Source organism: Rattus norvegicus, chromosome 13 (genome assembly GCF_036323735.1).
Source record: "Rattus norvegicus strain BN/NHsdMcwi chromosome 13, GRCr8, whole genome shotgun sequence".
Taxonomy (NCBI): domain Eukaryota; kingdom Metazoa; phylum Chordata; class Mammalia; order Rodentia; family Muridae; genus Rattus; species Rattus norvegicus.
In genome coordinates, this window is record NC_086031.1 from 87,216,609 (window position 1) to 87,232,551 (window position 15,943).

At 45.6% G+C, this 15,943-nt stretch overlaps 1 protein-coding gene across 4 annotated transcripts in view; it reads right to left on the bottom strand.

Moving 5' to 3' along the window:
- The window catches only part of Atp1a4 (ATPase Na+/K+ transporting subunit alpha 4), a 36,017-nt gene that overhangs the window by 470 nt on the left and 19,604 nt on the right, over positions 1–15,943 (bottom strand). For 2 of the 4 annotated variants that reach the window (NM_001271030.1, NM_022848.3), the window contains exons 14-22: positions 12,446–12,582; positions 11,916–12,066; positions 11,465–11,633; positions 9,939–10,093; positions 9,692–9,815; positions 8,896–9,041; positions 4,719–4,849; positions 4,516–4,617; positions 81–172 (exon numbers count right to left, since the gene is read on the bottom strand). In NM_001271030.1, coding sequence (NP_001257959.1) covers positions 81–172; positions 4,516–4,617; positions 4,719–4,849; positions 8,896–9,041; positions 9,692–9,815; positions 9,939–10,093; positions 11,465–11,633; positions 11,916–12,066; positions 12,446–12,582 — 1,207 coding nt within the window. The remainder of the gene's footprint in view (positions 1–80; positions 173–4,515; positions 4,618–4,718; positions 4,850–8,895; positions 9,042–9,691; positions 9,816–9,938; positions 10,094–11,464; positions 11,634–11,915; positions 12,067–12,445; positions 12,583–15,943) is intronic. The other 2 variants (XM_017598762.3, XM_063272202.1) reach the window with 1 other exon arrangement.

The window sequence follows — 15,943 nt, forward strand, 5'->3', positions numbered from 1 at the left end:
AGAGCCAGTGCGTGGGATGGGAAAGCTCATTAGAAGGCCAGTGACTACTTAAGGGCAAAGTCCAGGGTAGGTAGCCTTACCACCGGGCCGTCTGCGGATGATGAGTTTTCGAACTTCATCATAGATGAAGATGAGAACACTGTAGGGAAGTGCGCAGAACCACCAGTTTATCCTGCAGAGAGCAAGAGTTGGTCAGTGTGTCTCGAAAGGTACAAGCCAAAGAAGGGTGAGCAGCAATGGGGCGGAGGAACTGTGGAGACTGAGTGGGTGCCGACAATGGGAAGGCAAACTGAGATACACCTGATTTTCCCCTTGAGGAGGTGAGAGCCCTAATGCTAAGCGATTGGGGGCAGAGAGGAAAGACACAAGATAGAAATGTAAAATGCCAATGGCCATAGGATAAACGTCATGTTCAGAGTTAATGTAGCAATTAAAAAAAAAAAGATTTATGTATGTGAGTACACTGTTGTTCGCTTCAGACACACCAGAAGAGGGCATCAGATCCCATTACAGATGGTTGTGAGCCACCATGTGGTTGCTGGTAATTGAACTCAGGACCTCTGGAAGAGCAATGAGTGCTCTTAACCACTGAGCCTTCTCTCCAGCCCCTGATGTAGCATTTATAAATATTGCCAACTGGCAATGAGTTGCTGAGAGTCCCCTCTTCCTCCTGCTGCATTTTTCTGCACTGTTGAAGCCTTGTGGCTAAAGAATGCAATCTATACATTAATTCACATGTTTACATGTGCTTCCATACTGCAAAAGGGACGTCCGCTTTTCTCTTTGTGCCTCTTCTATAATTAGGGAACGGAAAATGGATTTAACGAGTTTTATGCCCTTTAGTGACATAGAGAACTGGGTATAAATCAATACCACTGTTCAATAGTTCAGTGCAAATATGCCAGGGCTGGAAGATGGATGGAGATAATTTCTCAGCGGATAAGGTGCTTGCCACACAAGCCTGATCACCTGTGTTCGGATCCCTAGGATGAATGTAAAAGCCAGGTGAGGAAGCACAGCCTCTATAACCTCCTAATGGGGGATGGGAGGCTGAGGCAAGAGAATCTCCGGTATCAGGTAGACCAGTTAGCCTAGTACATGCAGCTGTGAACAAGAGAGACTCTTGTCTCAAACAAGCTGGAAGGCAAAGACCAGCAGGTGTCCTCTGACCTTCTCAGGTATGCTGTGGTACATGGGCACCTGCCCTCCTGTAGGAGCACACATCATATGCACACATGGATATGCATACACACAGAAAAAAATGAAAAATGTAATGCAAGCCACATGTAAACTTTAAAGTTCTCTAATACCCATATTAAGGTAAGCGAAACACAAGAGATAAATTTTAATAATTTTACTTGACTCAATATATCAAAATGTATGTTTATTATTTAAATCAATATTTCAATATATGTTGTATAACATATAAATACATTAACTCAATATATAAATATATTTATATAATATATATCTCAATATATAAATGTATTTAACCCAATATAACTCAATATATCGAAATACCATCTTGACATGTGTGTAATCACTAGAAACACTGTTTTGTTCTGTTTGGTTTTTAAGACACACTCTTTCCACATGGCCCAAACTGCCATCAAACTCATGATCCTCCTGCCTCAGCCTCTGAGTGCTGAGATGCAGGCATATACTCCCATGCTAATCAATATAAACATGACTAATCAGATAGTTTAAATGCTTCTTTTAATACTAAATCTTGGAGATCTGGTGGGTGTCCGTGTTCTGCTCACCTGTCTTGACTCAGCCGCTAAGCGTTTCCCCCACTCCCACCCCCCTCTGCAGGCTCTCATCATCCAGACTGGCTCTGAACTTGCTGTGTAGCCGGGCAGAACTATGATCCTTCTGAGATCACAGGCACGCATCCGGCCACACTCTAGAATATGAGTTCCAATGGCTAAAAGGAAACGTCACCTAAAGGAATAAAATTATTGTGTCCTTCTTTTCCTTTCATTTCTTTTCTAATTTTTTTTTTGAAATGGGGTCTTAGGTTGCCAGGCTGGCCTCAAAAATCATGATTCTCCAGTCTTCATCTCTTATAAAACTGCAATTACAGATTATAGCACCACCCGTGTTTATAGACATACGTAATGTTTTTATTTTGAGACAGGATTTCTCTATGTAGCCTTCCCTGACTGTCCTGGAACTCACTCTGTAGACCAGGATGGCCTCAAACTCAGAGGATCTGCCTGCCTTTGCCTCTCGAGTGCTGGGATTAAAAGTGTGCACTACCACCGCCCGGTTCTTGCTTTAATTTTTAACCTTGAGTTGAAATTAAAATTACAAATACACATCTCACGCGCAGTAGTCATACTTTTCAAGAGCTCAGTAGTCACACATGGAGAGCAGCAACCACCTTGAACAGTACAGACATAGGCCAGCGTTTGTTTGCTATACAAATACCTTTCCACTCATTGAACAGCAGTTCTGAATACCCTGGGTGTGTGTAAGGTATTGGGGAAATAAAAATGGTTCAGTGATGCTCCTTTATCTTGAATAGTTCAGAGAGATCAGCAAAAAGAGCTGACTAGGTCCACAAAATAATACTAGGTGCTAAGTGTGTGTCCAAGAGTGCAGTCGGTTCATTTCCATTTGTTATTGACACCTTCAGCAACAAAAGCATTGACACCATTAATAAAACGGTCTCCATCTCCAGATATGCCCAGTGCTTAGAACCCAGTTCTCCATGTAATTCGCAACGCTCTGCCGGATTCCATCTTTTCTCCAGTGCTAGAGCACAAACGCAGGGCCTCACATATGTGTGATTGTGTAAAAGCACTCACCTGTCAATAAAAAAGCCTTTGGCCAATGAGCTGAGGCCGGAAATAGGAGGTGGGGAGTTTGGCAGAGAGAGGGGAATTCTGGAATACTAATCAGGAATGGGAGATTTCTCCCCAGACACAAAGGAAGACAGTCATGTGAAACCGAGGACCAGGTAATCAGCCACATGGCATGACTTAGAATAAAATAAATGGGTAATTAAGACATGAGCTAGTCAGGGAACAGAGCCAGAGCATTTAATCACATACAAGAAGTCTCACATAGTTCCACACGTGTTACGCCTGTGCTCTGCCGTTACACTCTACACCCAGCCCCGGCAGATGTGTGCTGATGGCGGAGGCTCAGAATAGTGGCATATCTCTTTAAAGTCGCAAAATATAAAGAGCTGAACTTCAAACTTAGGTTTGCCGATGTCTAAGGCCGTTTCTGTCATTAACTATTAATTGAGCACCTATATTATGTGAAGCCGTGAGACTGCACTGAGAGGGATAGGTAAGCCAGCCATGTGAACACGTAGGCAATGAGTTAGAAGAACACACACTAAATCGTTCTAGTGCAGGTGACACCGTGGCTATAGGATAGGTACTTTTTTTTTTTTTTTCTTAGTAAATTTTGGATTTACTCTTTCAATCCTGGGGATAGACTCTAGGGCCTTGAACATGGGAGGCGAGCCCTCCCTGACTGCTACACCCGCAGTCGCTCTGTAAATTCTAAGATTCCAAAGGAAAGCTGAGCGAGGTGGCACACAACTACCATCCTTGGGAGACTGAGGTGGGAGGAGTTCAAGGTCATGCTCTCTACACAGTAAGTGCAAAGCCAGCCCTGGGCCGTGAGCATGAGACCCTGCTCAAAAAATTCCATGGGTATGCATTAATGTTAAAACAAAGTATACAGAGTAACAGTCTGAGACTTGAATAAGACAAGAAATCAGGCATTGAGGATTTCAGAGTGCTCGTTCACATATTGAAACAGATGGATATGTTATTCAATCTCATCTAGTAAAACATTCACACCTTAAAACAGATGTGTGTTGGGGTTGGGGATTTAGCTCAGTGGTAGAGCGCTTGCCTAGCAATCGCAAGGCCCTGGGTTCGGTCCCCAGCTCCGAAAAAAAAGAAAAAGAAAAAAAAACAGATGTGTGTGTGTGTGTATGTGTGTGTGTGTGTGTGTGTGTGTGTGTGTGAGAGAGAGAGAGAGAGAGAGAGAGAGAGAGAGAGAGAGAGAGAGAAAGAGACCAAAAGAATTAGTTAGGTAAGCTAGTCATAAATTTGGCTTTGTTTTGAGACAGGATTCTATCTTAGGTTGGTCTCAGACTTAAAATGTCACCAAGAATGTCCTTGAATTCCTGGTGCCTCTGTTTTTGTGTCCTAGGATTACAGGCATGTGCCATTCTACCTGGTAATTAGACTATTGCCATGATTATATTAGGACCAAGAAACATGTATCCTTGCCCAGCTGTCAGATGCCGTCATAAAATTCCACTCAATTAAACACTGCTAAGTCTGCTGAATTTGCAAGTCCAGCAGCTTGTCTCCTGACACAGTCTCTGAGGCTGCCCTAAATAGAGGCCGTGTACGAGTGTGAAAGAACCTAGCAAGTCACTGTGGGTAGCTCCACTGGGCAGTCCCCCCACCTGGCGATTGTCCTTTTCTCCCATGTCTTCCCAAACGTCCTGCCTGGGTTGGTGCCCCTTCCCTTACTCACTTGAGTGGGTACATTCTCAGGGCTACATCCATGCCTGGAATGTAGGACAGGCAAGCTGCCAGGATCGTCTCCTCAAGGAGTCCAAATATTAGGACTTTGTTTCTGGGAAGAAAGAGTGATGGGTGTGATAGACACTGGGAGAAAAGGGGAGGAAAGGGCGAGTTCGAGCATGGGAGGGTTGGTAGGGATTCTCGGGCACGCACTTCATGCCCTGCTTGAAGAGTGAATTTCTGCGCGTCTTGCAGATGATGAGGTCAGCCCACTGCACGATCACGATGCTGATGAAGAAGGCTGTTTGGCATGTGAACTCCACCACCTTCCGCTGCTCATAGGTCTGGGGGAAGGATGAGCAAAAAAGGTGGCATCTGGGTCAGACAGAAGTTTAGATATACCCAAAATTTTCTCCTTTTTCTTGCCTTTCTGAACCCAGAGTCTGAGCTTTGTCTTCTCTGAATGCCTCCAGCGCTGTGCACATAGCTGTCTCTCTTACAGCGTTTGTGTGTTTTCCCTACCTGACTGGAAGTGCTTTGGATCCCTTCACCACACTTTGCCTATTAAGTATTATATAGCGCACCTCAGTAAGTACTGAATAAATTAGGAATGTGATTAAAAGGAGGTGGACTTAGGCCATCAGAGTCCAGAGGTCATAAGTCAGAAAAGAAGGAGAACCAGAGGGCACTATGAACACAGCGCAGGGAGGACTGTCGGAGAGGAGTGGTAGACAGGAGCCTGAGGCTGCGGCTCAGTTGTACAGTGCATGCTTGCCCTGTAGAAGGCAAGCACTCCCTCATTAATCCTGCATTGTATGAGAAAGGGACTTGGAATCTGGCAGGAGGCATAACAATGCTAACAATGGTAGTACCATAGATAAGTCATAACAGAGGAGCCAAGGGCACGGTAGGAACTGGGGGGAAAAGCGGGAGGAAAGACCCCAAGTCTAAAACCATCATGTTTCTAAACCTAGATAATAAGAAATTAGTAGGTAGGTTCGCACCCTGTTAAGATACTAACGGTAAAGCCACTGGGACGCACCTCAAGTTGTATTTGGATAGAAATGAAAAAGCCTTAAATGACCAGAACTCTAAGGTTAAGGTGGTGTACCCCCTGAACCCCAGCATTTGGGAGGCAGAGGCAGGTGGACCCCCTACATTCCAAGCCAGTCTGCTCTGCATAGTAAAACGTTGTCTCAGACAAACGAGCAAACACAACAGACAAAAACTTGTTGAGCCAAACGAGGAACACAGGCCAAGCCCAGCCAGCGTATTTGTGTGCCCAAGAGCTCTCACTACCACCCGTGCCAGCCCCTGCCAGTGCCAGAGGCCTTAGTGTCTGGTTCACTGTTAACTCTACTCCTGCTCTTGGCCTCTTTTTTTTTTATTTAAATTTCATATTTATGAAGAATCTTCCATTACCATGGCTCCCCAGTTTTTTTTATCCCCTCTAATTCTGTTATCCTCCACACTCTAAGTAGGCAGCTTGCTCTCACAGCTAGGCTGTAGACACTATCCTACACCCTTTGCGAAACCTAGAGTTTTTCTGCAATTTAAATTTCAGGCGTATTTGTCTTTCATGTTTACCCTTCGATCTCACTCCAGAATCTCAATTTCAATATTTCCTGGTCTCCCTTGGACTTATTTAAAATTGTTAACCTGATGTGTTACACACACACACACAGACACACAGACACACACACAGACACACACACAGACACAGAGAGAGAGACACAAACACAGACACACACACACACAGACAGACACACACACACAGAGACACACACACAGACACACACACAGACACAGAGAGAGACACAAACACAGACACACACAGACACACACACAGACACACACACACAGACACACACACACAGACACACACACAGACACAGAGAGAGAGAGACACAAACACAGACACACACAGACACATACACACACACAGACACACACACACACAGAGACACACACACAGACACACACAGACACAGACACACAGACACACACACACAGACACACACACACAGACACACACACACAGACACACACACAGACACACACACAGACACAGAGAGAGAGAGAGACACAAACACAGACACACACAGACACATACACACACACAGACACACACACAGACACACACACACAGACACACACAGACACACACAGACAACACAGAGACACACACACACACACACACACACACACACACACACACACCTCCTCTCCTCCCATAACTAGAGTAAACTCCATAAGACTTGTGGCTTACAGGCTGGGTGTGGTAGAGCACACCTTTAATCCCAGCCCTGAGAGGCTGAAGCAAGAGGCAGGTATGATGACTTAGAGGCCATCCTTGGTGAACATGGGAAGAAGCTCATGACTTGATCATTTTGCCTTACTGTCATATCCCAAGGTCCTGTAGTAGTATAAGTTGTGATAAGTAGGATTAATGAGTTTCCTAAAAGATAAGGAACTATTACTTTAGGACTGAAAGTACTGCCCTTTCTGGGTGGAGAGTTCACAGCTTGGCCATCGCGAACTCTAATGCTCTGGAACTGTAAGCCTAGAATACACTTTTTTTTTTCCCTTTAAGTTTTCTTGGTCATGGTGCTTTTTTTTTTGTTTGTTTGTTTGTTTTGTTTTTCTTTTTAAAGATTTATTTATTTAATATATGTGAGTACACTGTTGCTGTCTTCATGCACACCAGAAGAGGGCATCAGATCCCATTACAGATGGTTGTGAGCCACCATGTGGTTGCTGGGATTTGAACTCAGGACCTCTGGAAGAGCAGTCAGTGCTCTTAACCGCTGAGCCATCTCTCCAGCCCGGTCATGGTGTTTTATCACATCAATGGAATAGTGACTGAAGGGCTGAAGACATGGCTCAGGAGTTAATTAAGAGCAGTTGCTGCTCTTGCAGAGAACCCAAGTTCAGTTCCCAGAACCCATACGATAGTTCGCATCCAGCTTAACGCCAGTTCCGGGAGGTCCAATGACCCCTTCTGACCTCTACAGACCCTGCAAGGAAAACCACACATAAAATAAATGGAGGGAAAAAGAGGAGAAATGTAGCTAAAACAGAAGTTGGTAACAGGAGTAAGAGATCACTGTGGCAGACCTGACCACGTGGTTTTCTTGGAGGCAAAATGAAAACTTTGGTACTTTGGACTAGAAAACTGGCTGAATGCTGTAAGCAGAGCTTACTGGGCCAATCTCAAAGAAGTTTGGAAGACAGTAGTGGGTCAAAGTCTATGTGGATCACAGTGGCCCAGGTCAAGGGGATTAGCTGCTGGACCAGACACTGTTCTTGGGATATTTTGGCAAAGAATGTGGCTGCTTTCTGCTCTCATCCTAAAAAGTAAATTTAGAAGTAACGGACTAATTTCTTAGGCAGGGGAGCTTTCAAGATAGCCTAATATTGACTTTATTAGTAATTATTAGTAGTCACTCTTTCTTTTTTGTACAATGACAAAGAGAAAGTGGGGCGGGGGGAAGAAATAGAAAATGTACAGTTTGAGGAGAAAAGGCTTATCAGGAAGTTTACTGTTAGCCCCTAAGACCGTACATGACACGAAGCATCCACCCTGCAAAAGGAAGCGGCCTAAGGAATTTCCTGCTTCTATAAAGCAGTAACAGAAGCTGCTGCAAATGTGATCCAAGTGGGGGCGGGGTTTGTCCCAAGTTGTCATTCATGTGATGTTGGCTTTAAGGTCATGAAGGACACAAAAGGGAGTATGGAATATTCTATGGTTACAGAGAGCCACTGAGGCCAGGCATGTGACAAGGCAGTCCATGCAGAAAAGCCCTGAGAGGCCATTGTATGAGTCTGTGAAAGTGAAGCCTGAATTGCACAGGACCCCAAAATGTTGGGAGGTGCCAGACAGCTGTTATCAACCCATTTTTATAATACTTTATATGTCTCCAGTATACAAGGGAAATTCTTGTCATGTGAAATTATCTTTAAATAGACTTAGTCTATTATAAATAGGTATCGCACCATGCCTTGTCTGTAGGGAAGACATGAAGAATTTAAACTATCAGGGGCTGGAGTTGAGGGCTGGGGAGATGTTGGTGTGGTGAACAGTAAGGACTCTGGGCGTCACTGACTCCTAGAGCATGGGAATGTGGACTTCTTCTGATGGCCTTATGAGGTTCAACTGGCCGAAGCCACAGGTGTACAAAAAGTATCTCTCTTCAACAACTAAGATTTGAACACACATTTTTTTTTTTTGACAAAGTCTCATAGCATAATAGCCTAGGCTAATCTTAGAGTTACCATGTTGCCTAGGTTGGCCTTCAATTTGTGGTACTCCTACCATAGCTTCCCAAGTGCTGGGATTACTACCCACAGTCTCATTAGTTCCTCTTCAGAGTCTACCCTTTTCACTCACCCACTGCTGCCCATAGGTGTCCTCTAGGTCATTTAGGTTTGTATCATCCCAGTATAGACGGATACCCAGAAGATCAAGAGGCTTAAAACCATTCTCCGCCAGGATCACGAAATAGGTGAAAAATCCAGCCAGCGCCTGTATCATCCCTGTGAGAGATGGAGGCATCAGGGAGGAGAGTCTGCTCAGAGAGTGGTCCCAAAAGGCGGATCCTAACAGTTGTGGGGCTGTGTATTTGCACAACGATGGAGAGTCTTGTCATGGTGATCTGACCTTGCCATCTCTGTTTCCAAAACCCTGACATTTGTTTCTAACCATGCTAAGCCTGCAGAGAAGAGCTGTTTAAGCCTTCTGGCATGAATCAGAGAGCTATATAGGATTTGGAGTTTGCCTCGCTGGATTTTGGTCTTGCTTTGGCCATATAGGGTCATCTTTGAATCCTATACTCTCTTTAGAAACATATTTTAAATTTTAATCATGCGTATGTGTGAGGGGGAGGGGACGGGTATGTATGTATGTAAGCACAGAGCCTACAGAGGTCAGAAGAGAGCTTCAGAGCTACTGTACCGTTGTTACCTCTTTAGTCCTTGTTTCACATGTGGAGAGGGGCGCTATTGTTTTGTGTAGGTTTTCCCCTTTACTGCTGGTCTGTAAGGGCATCTCAGAGATCAACAGTTCTCTGCGGTCCCACAGTTTGCTGTTGAAAAACTATTTCCCTGACGTCTAAATAGAGGTGTCTAAGTGGCCAGCCACAGCCACTCCCATCACCCCTCTGCCCCTTGCACTTCCCTGGGCTCACCGATCTGCCCATAGGCCATGCCGATAAGACGGTCGTTCACGAGATTGTCAGTTTTGGGGTTCCGTGGAAGCCTTTTCATGATGTCACTTTCAGGTGTCTCATAAGCCAAGGAGATAGCAGGGACCTGGAGGGTGCACGGTGGAGTTCAGAGTCCATCACTCTAGCTCAGTACTGCCCATCCTAAGACAGCTTTTTTCCCTACACTTGATCGATCTTAGGAATCCCCAGAGTGAGGCCTGGTGCTCACCATGTCAGTACCCAGGTCAATGCAGAGAATGGTAATGGTACCCAGAGGCAAGGGTATACTTAAGACGATGAACAGCAGGAAGGGGGTGATCTCAGGGATGTTGCTGGTCAGGGTATAGGCGATGGACTTCTTCAGGTTGTCAAAGATGAGGCGACCTGGAGAGGAGAAGCAACCAGGGGACACACCTCTGATAAACTAACTCCTGGGAAGAGAAATCGTTAGAAAGGATTGGTCCATGAAAATGCTAGGGAGTCCCAGACCTTGGAGGTGGGAGTGGGGTTGGGGGCGGGGTCTATGATTTGTCTGCAAATCGTGTGCCCATCAAGTATAGCCATGATGTATTAGCCATGGGAAGACTTTGTACTCTTTGTTCTTGGATTCACCATGGCTAGTGTTACCTGATTTCTGAAAATTAGGCAGAGTTGGGCAGAGTTAATCCTGGAGGTGTCTGAAAATACCAGCGTTAAAGTCTTTGCAAGATTAAGACTGAGTGGAAAGAGCCCAGGCTTAGGTTTGAATCTGATTTTTCTGCCTTAACTTGTGACCTTGCTTATCCCTCAGAGTGCAAGATGGCGGGGTCTAGCCTTGGCTACTCTTCCACAGGCTGTCATTTCTTCCCTTAACTCCCTGCATCCTCCCCCGCCCCCCATTGCTTTAACATACTGTGAAATCTGCCTTGTTCATTGTCTGTCTCTCTTCACTACAAAGAAAGTTGTTCATGGGCAGGAATTTGTGTCTTTGTCTCCTGCACTTGGGGATAGTCATCTTGCACATGGTGCTTAGAAAAATTTATCGAATTAAATAGATTTAAAACAATGAGCAACAGAAATGAGGGAACCAGATGTGGAACCTCATGGGGTTCTGTTCCAACGGGCATTCTCTTCCAGAATTCTCTGGAAGGAGGGCAGCCGAGTTCACCCAGTTCATTTGCAGATCATCTCCAATTGGTCTTAACATGTCTGCATCATTCAGATGAACAAGTTTCTATGGGGCCCTGCTGAGGACAGAAGCATCCAGTTTCTGAGGTACGGCTACCTCTGAAAAATGTATTGAAGTAAATACATTTGGATCCCAGCGAGACCATAAAGAAGATACGATGTATGCCAGAGTCTCAGTCTCCCTGGCAAATCTGGACAACACTTCATCTTTAAAAAGAACACTTAAGCATTAGCTGATTTTTTTTTTTTTAATATAAGGTCTCTCATTTTTCACTGGTAGGCCTCAAAATTGCTATGTAGCCAAGGATGTCTGACCTTCAACTCATGATCTTCCTGCCTCCTTCATCGGAATACCACATAAATAGGTATTTTATGTGGTATTGGGACGTAAGCTTTATGCTGGATAAGTAGTCTACCAGCCATGCTCCTCCAGCCCGAGCTGATGGAGTTTTCAAGGCTTTGTCTTGTGATGTCTTGCAGTCCATACCAGATTAGGAGGTTGGGTGGTGACCATAGGCAAAGAAGGTAATGCACACTAAGCCCCACTCAAAGGATAAAGTCAAACCATTAGGTGTCCTGCGTCCTCACCCTCCTCCACGCCCGTCACAATGGAGGCAAAGTTGTCGTCGAGAAGGATCATGTCAGCCGCCTGCTTAGAGACATCAGAGCCAGTGATGCCCATGGCAATGCCGATGTCAGCCTTCTTCAGCGCGGGGGAGTCGTTCACCCCGTCACCAGTCACTGCCACAATGGCTCCCTGGTAAAATCCAGACAAGAGTGGAAAAAAAAAATGTGTGTTAGAGTCAGGATCAGTACCAGAGGTCAACTCGATTCCGGCATCTTGCAGTCGTGTTTGTCTGTGCTCAGCCGTGAATTCTGTTCTCTGAGCTATTTAAGCCTTCAGAGAGCATTCAACCCGAAGGCTATCGATGAGGTTCAAGATGGGATTCCCTCGGGTACCTTTCTACATTCCACGTGTGCCCTGCTGGCTTTGTGGCTGGACTCTGTCAGGCTCCCCAGGGCTCCTCGGCTCCCTTACCAGTCTCTGACAGCCCTCCACGATGATGAGCTTCTGCTGAGGAGAGGTCCGCGCAAACACGATCTCCTTGTAGGACTTGAGGATATTGTCCAGCTGACCTGAGTCCATGTCCTTCAGCTCTGAGCCGTGCACTACAATGGCTTTAATAGACCTAAGGGAAGGCGTTTCCAAAGGCTGAGAGGACTCTCCTCAGGTTCCAGGACCCTCGACCCATCTCTTAAGTTCTGGTTTCTTCCCTGCCCACTCTCCTTGTTCCCGGTGTGTACCGTCCTCAGATTGACTCATCCCTTCCTTGACCCTCTTTGTCAACCCCTCCTGCCTTTGGCTCTCTCTCGTCTCCTGTTTCCTCTGAAAACCCAGTGACCTACTTACCTAGTTACTTTTCTGTTATACTTTACTTGGCAGAGTGTAAACCCCACAATCCTACTTGCTGCGGGAGACCCCAGGAGCTTCGTGAAGTGATTTTTTTGGGCAGGACAGGCTGAGGGTGGAGGTGCGCTTGTCAGATCTGAGTTCTTTAGGGGACTCACTTGTTACTGACTTGACTGATGGAGATATTAAGCCGAGCAGCGATGTCCTCCGCCGTTTCATTAGCTTCTGAAATGATGCCCACACTTTTGGCAATAGCTTTGGCTGTGATGGGATGATCCCCTGTTACCATGATTACCTGAATTGGGAGGAGGAAGGAAAAGGAGAACGTTTAGATGAGCTCCGGATTCTTTATGGCCCCCCCCCCACCCCATAATAGCCCATTTAGTAGATCAATTCCAAGCACAGCTCATCCACGTCAAGAGCTGTGCTACGGTGGCTTTACTCCTTGGAGGCTGGGGCATCAGCCGATGTGACACAGATGCTTCAGGTTCTAGATTGGCCAGGAAGAAGCCAGTCACTGGGAAGTTTTACAAAATTCAGAATTCTATTCACTTTGTTCCAGAAGCCGTTTGCAATTTCAAGCAAGAACATGGAAATACATACCAAACATTATGAAGGGATGCCTACAATAATATGTCACCTAACAAAACTTCATCAAGGTTCAGTGCATATAGAGCCTGACTCTGCCCCTTGCCTTGCCCTGCACTTTTAATCTGGAAGCTCGTTGCATCCTCTTCCTACCCAAAGATGAGGTCCTTGTGTTCTTGACTCTCTTAGCATCCTGTTCCTTCCACGTGCTACCACTTAGCACTTCTCTGTGTAGCGACCTCTTCCCCACTGGAATGAGGGCTTTGAGGAGAGGGGGCTGCATTTTGCCCCACCACAGTGTCCTGCACTGAACAAGTCATCCACAAATAATTTTGGGATGAGGGTTGACGGGAAGTCCCTTCTCAAGGTCCCAGCTGTCCTCCAGGCATCCACACAATTTTTCAAGCTTTCATAGGAGGGATAAGTGAAATATCTGAAGATGGCAACAGAATTCACTGCTTTCAGGGACAAAGGCCCAGAAGAGATCTATTTGCTTTCAAGGTGTAGAAACACCCATTGAAGTGGACTTTCTCCAAGAACTCGACTCTCAGGTTTCACAGACCCCATCGTTCCTCATCACTAGCACCCCTGACTTAGTGGAAGAAGGCAGCCAAGTGCTAGCTAAGCTGCAATTGCACCGAGCTGGTACCCAACTCTTTGATGTTGATCATTCAGCTTTATGGCAGGACAATAGATCACCAGAGAGAGGCTCAGGCTAGGGCTGCCTGATAGTGAGGCGCTAAAAAGGAACAACTATAAGAGGAACTACCTTGTACATGTGGCTGAGACTGAACCCTTAGTGAGGTGATTCTGGATTACAAGACGATGCAAACTTCCCAGGGGCTCATCCATGGTAGCCTAGGACCTGCTTCACAAGGCATGCTTGTCTTCCTCATGCATTCCTAGTCTCTTACCATGTTTGACAATTACACCGACTGTTGCCTAGTGGCTTCCACCATACCACCACCAGGCCAAGTCAGAGAAGTAAAAATACAATGCTAACTATTCTGAAAGTGAGCTTCTTGATACAGTGTTACAAAACACTCAGATATTCATGTATAAGGTGCACTTCATACAGTCAGGGAAATAACAACACAATGCTAACTGTCCCAAGAGTGAGCTTCTTGACACAATGTTACAAAAGTCGGGTACTCCTGTAAGAGACACACTCATACAGCAGAAGTATAAGAAGCAAAAAAATAGCTCCTTTTGACATAAAGGGTATCCAGCTGCTCTTGGAATTCATTACGTTCTGGAAGGATTTGATTTCCCACATGTTGGTGCTGCCTTATACTTCACAGAGTTGTACCAACTATCTTTGTGTTCCCGTCTACTCTTCTTCCAGATCAGACCATCTGAAACCATCAAAGTAAGAAAGCTATGTCCCCAGGATAACTTTCAAAGCTTGGCTTCTTTGTAGAAAGAACCAGGCTTATAATGCACCAAGTATTTTCATTCTACTGAAATCTTTAGTGCTAAATATGGTGGAAGTGGTTTTTTTTTTAAATATTTTTAAAATCACATTTATTTCAAAGACCTGGACTACCTGCTCAGTCCTCCAGTCGTTCCCTGGTAAAAGGCTTTGGGGCCATGCAACAATTATATGGCTTCTTTTATTCTGTAGTCTGTAACAGTCATCAGTCTTCTGTGTGTCATCACCACTTGCGTCGGGGCAGGGAGCTTGACTCTGGAAGGTTCTGCTTCAGAACAAGCTCCCATGTGTCAGTTACATTTTGTACATTTTGAAAAATGACGCTGTTCGCCGAGCTCACAGCCAGCCCTCTGAGTCCTCACCGACTACAATGAGCCAGCTATGCCTCCAGCTGTCGTGACACCCTAATCTGGTAGGTATCCTGACTCATTTTACTTCTTTGGGGCTCCCCACCTGTTGTGGCTCGCCAAAGAGACCCACAAATCCCCAGGTGAGATAAATCGCCAATGGAGGTATATTTATCCACACAAGGTAGATTTACTTTCGATTGGAAAGATAATGCTTTTTTTCCTGTTGCCAAAAAGCATTTTGCCCTAGGAAAGATATATTCTACTCGCCAATGTAAGGACCCAGAGCTGGGGGTGGGGCAGGGTTGTTAAAGCTAAGCTAGTGAGAGCTAACGTGAAGTTGGGTCTCAAGCTACTCTGAGCAGCCAGCCTGTCTCCTGGCAATGTGGAGCTCCCACGGGAGAATGGGCGGCCACTCAGACCGCCTCGACCAAGTGCAATATGCTTGAGGGTGTGCTTAGGCACTAGGAGGGAAAGGAATTTAAATAAAGTTGAATACAGGGAAGAAAGGAGACAGACGTGGAGGAGAGGAGGTGAAGCCTGAGCACGTGGCCAGGGAAAATAGCAAGAAGGGAAAATATGGTGGGAAATAATTTACAGTAGCTCCAGACTGCCCCGTCCAGGCTTCCGGCTGGTAAATAAATACCTGGACGGTGTCTCTTTTATACGGGCAGCTGGAATTTTAAGCTTTACGACAGCTGACTGCACTCACAATGTCTCTCCTCACTCTAAGAGTCTACCTCAAAGCTCAGAGACGGCAGATGACTGGCTGCCTTCTTCCACGATGTGGCTTCCAGTGCTTTTGGGAAACAGCATTGGTTATTCTATGGAGATGTTCTGTAATAAAGATATTCTCCACAAAGAACTCACTGCCTCAGAGGTTTTCTAAGGTGGTAATTAAACATTTGATACGTTGTAATTTTCCGTATCACTTCTTTAGTCTCCACTCCGGCTAACCGTCATTTAACTAAGATCTTCTGTAAGAGCAGCTCCCACTGAGAGCACCAACGCCCCTAAGTGACTGCAACTCCCCTGCTGTAGCCAGCTCTTCCCAAGGCTTAGATGCAGGCCATCCAGAATATAAGGTAGGAGCAGAAAGTGTCAAGATCTAATCTGTTAAGATGTGAATCTTGGCCCAATGAGGTGGCTCAGTAAAAGCGCTTGCTGAACAAGCCTGCCCACCCAAGTTCAAATCCTGAAGCCCAGAAGGTGGAAAGAATTGACTTCCAAAGGTTATTCTCTGAACATCGTGAACATCGTGGCCTGTGTGTCCCCACACTCACGTGTCT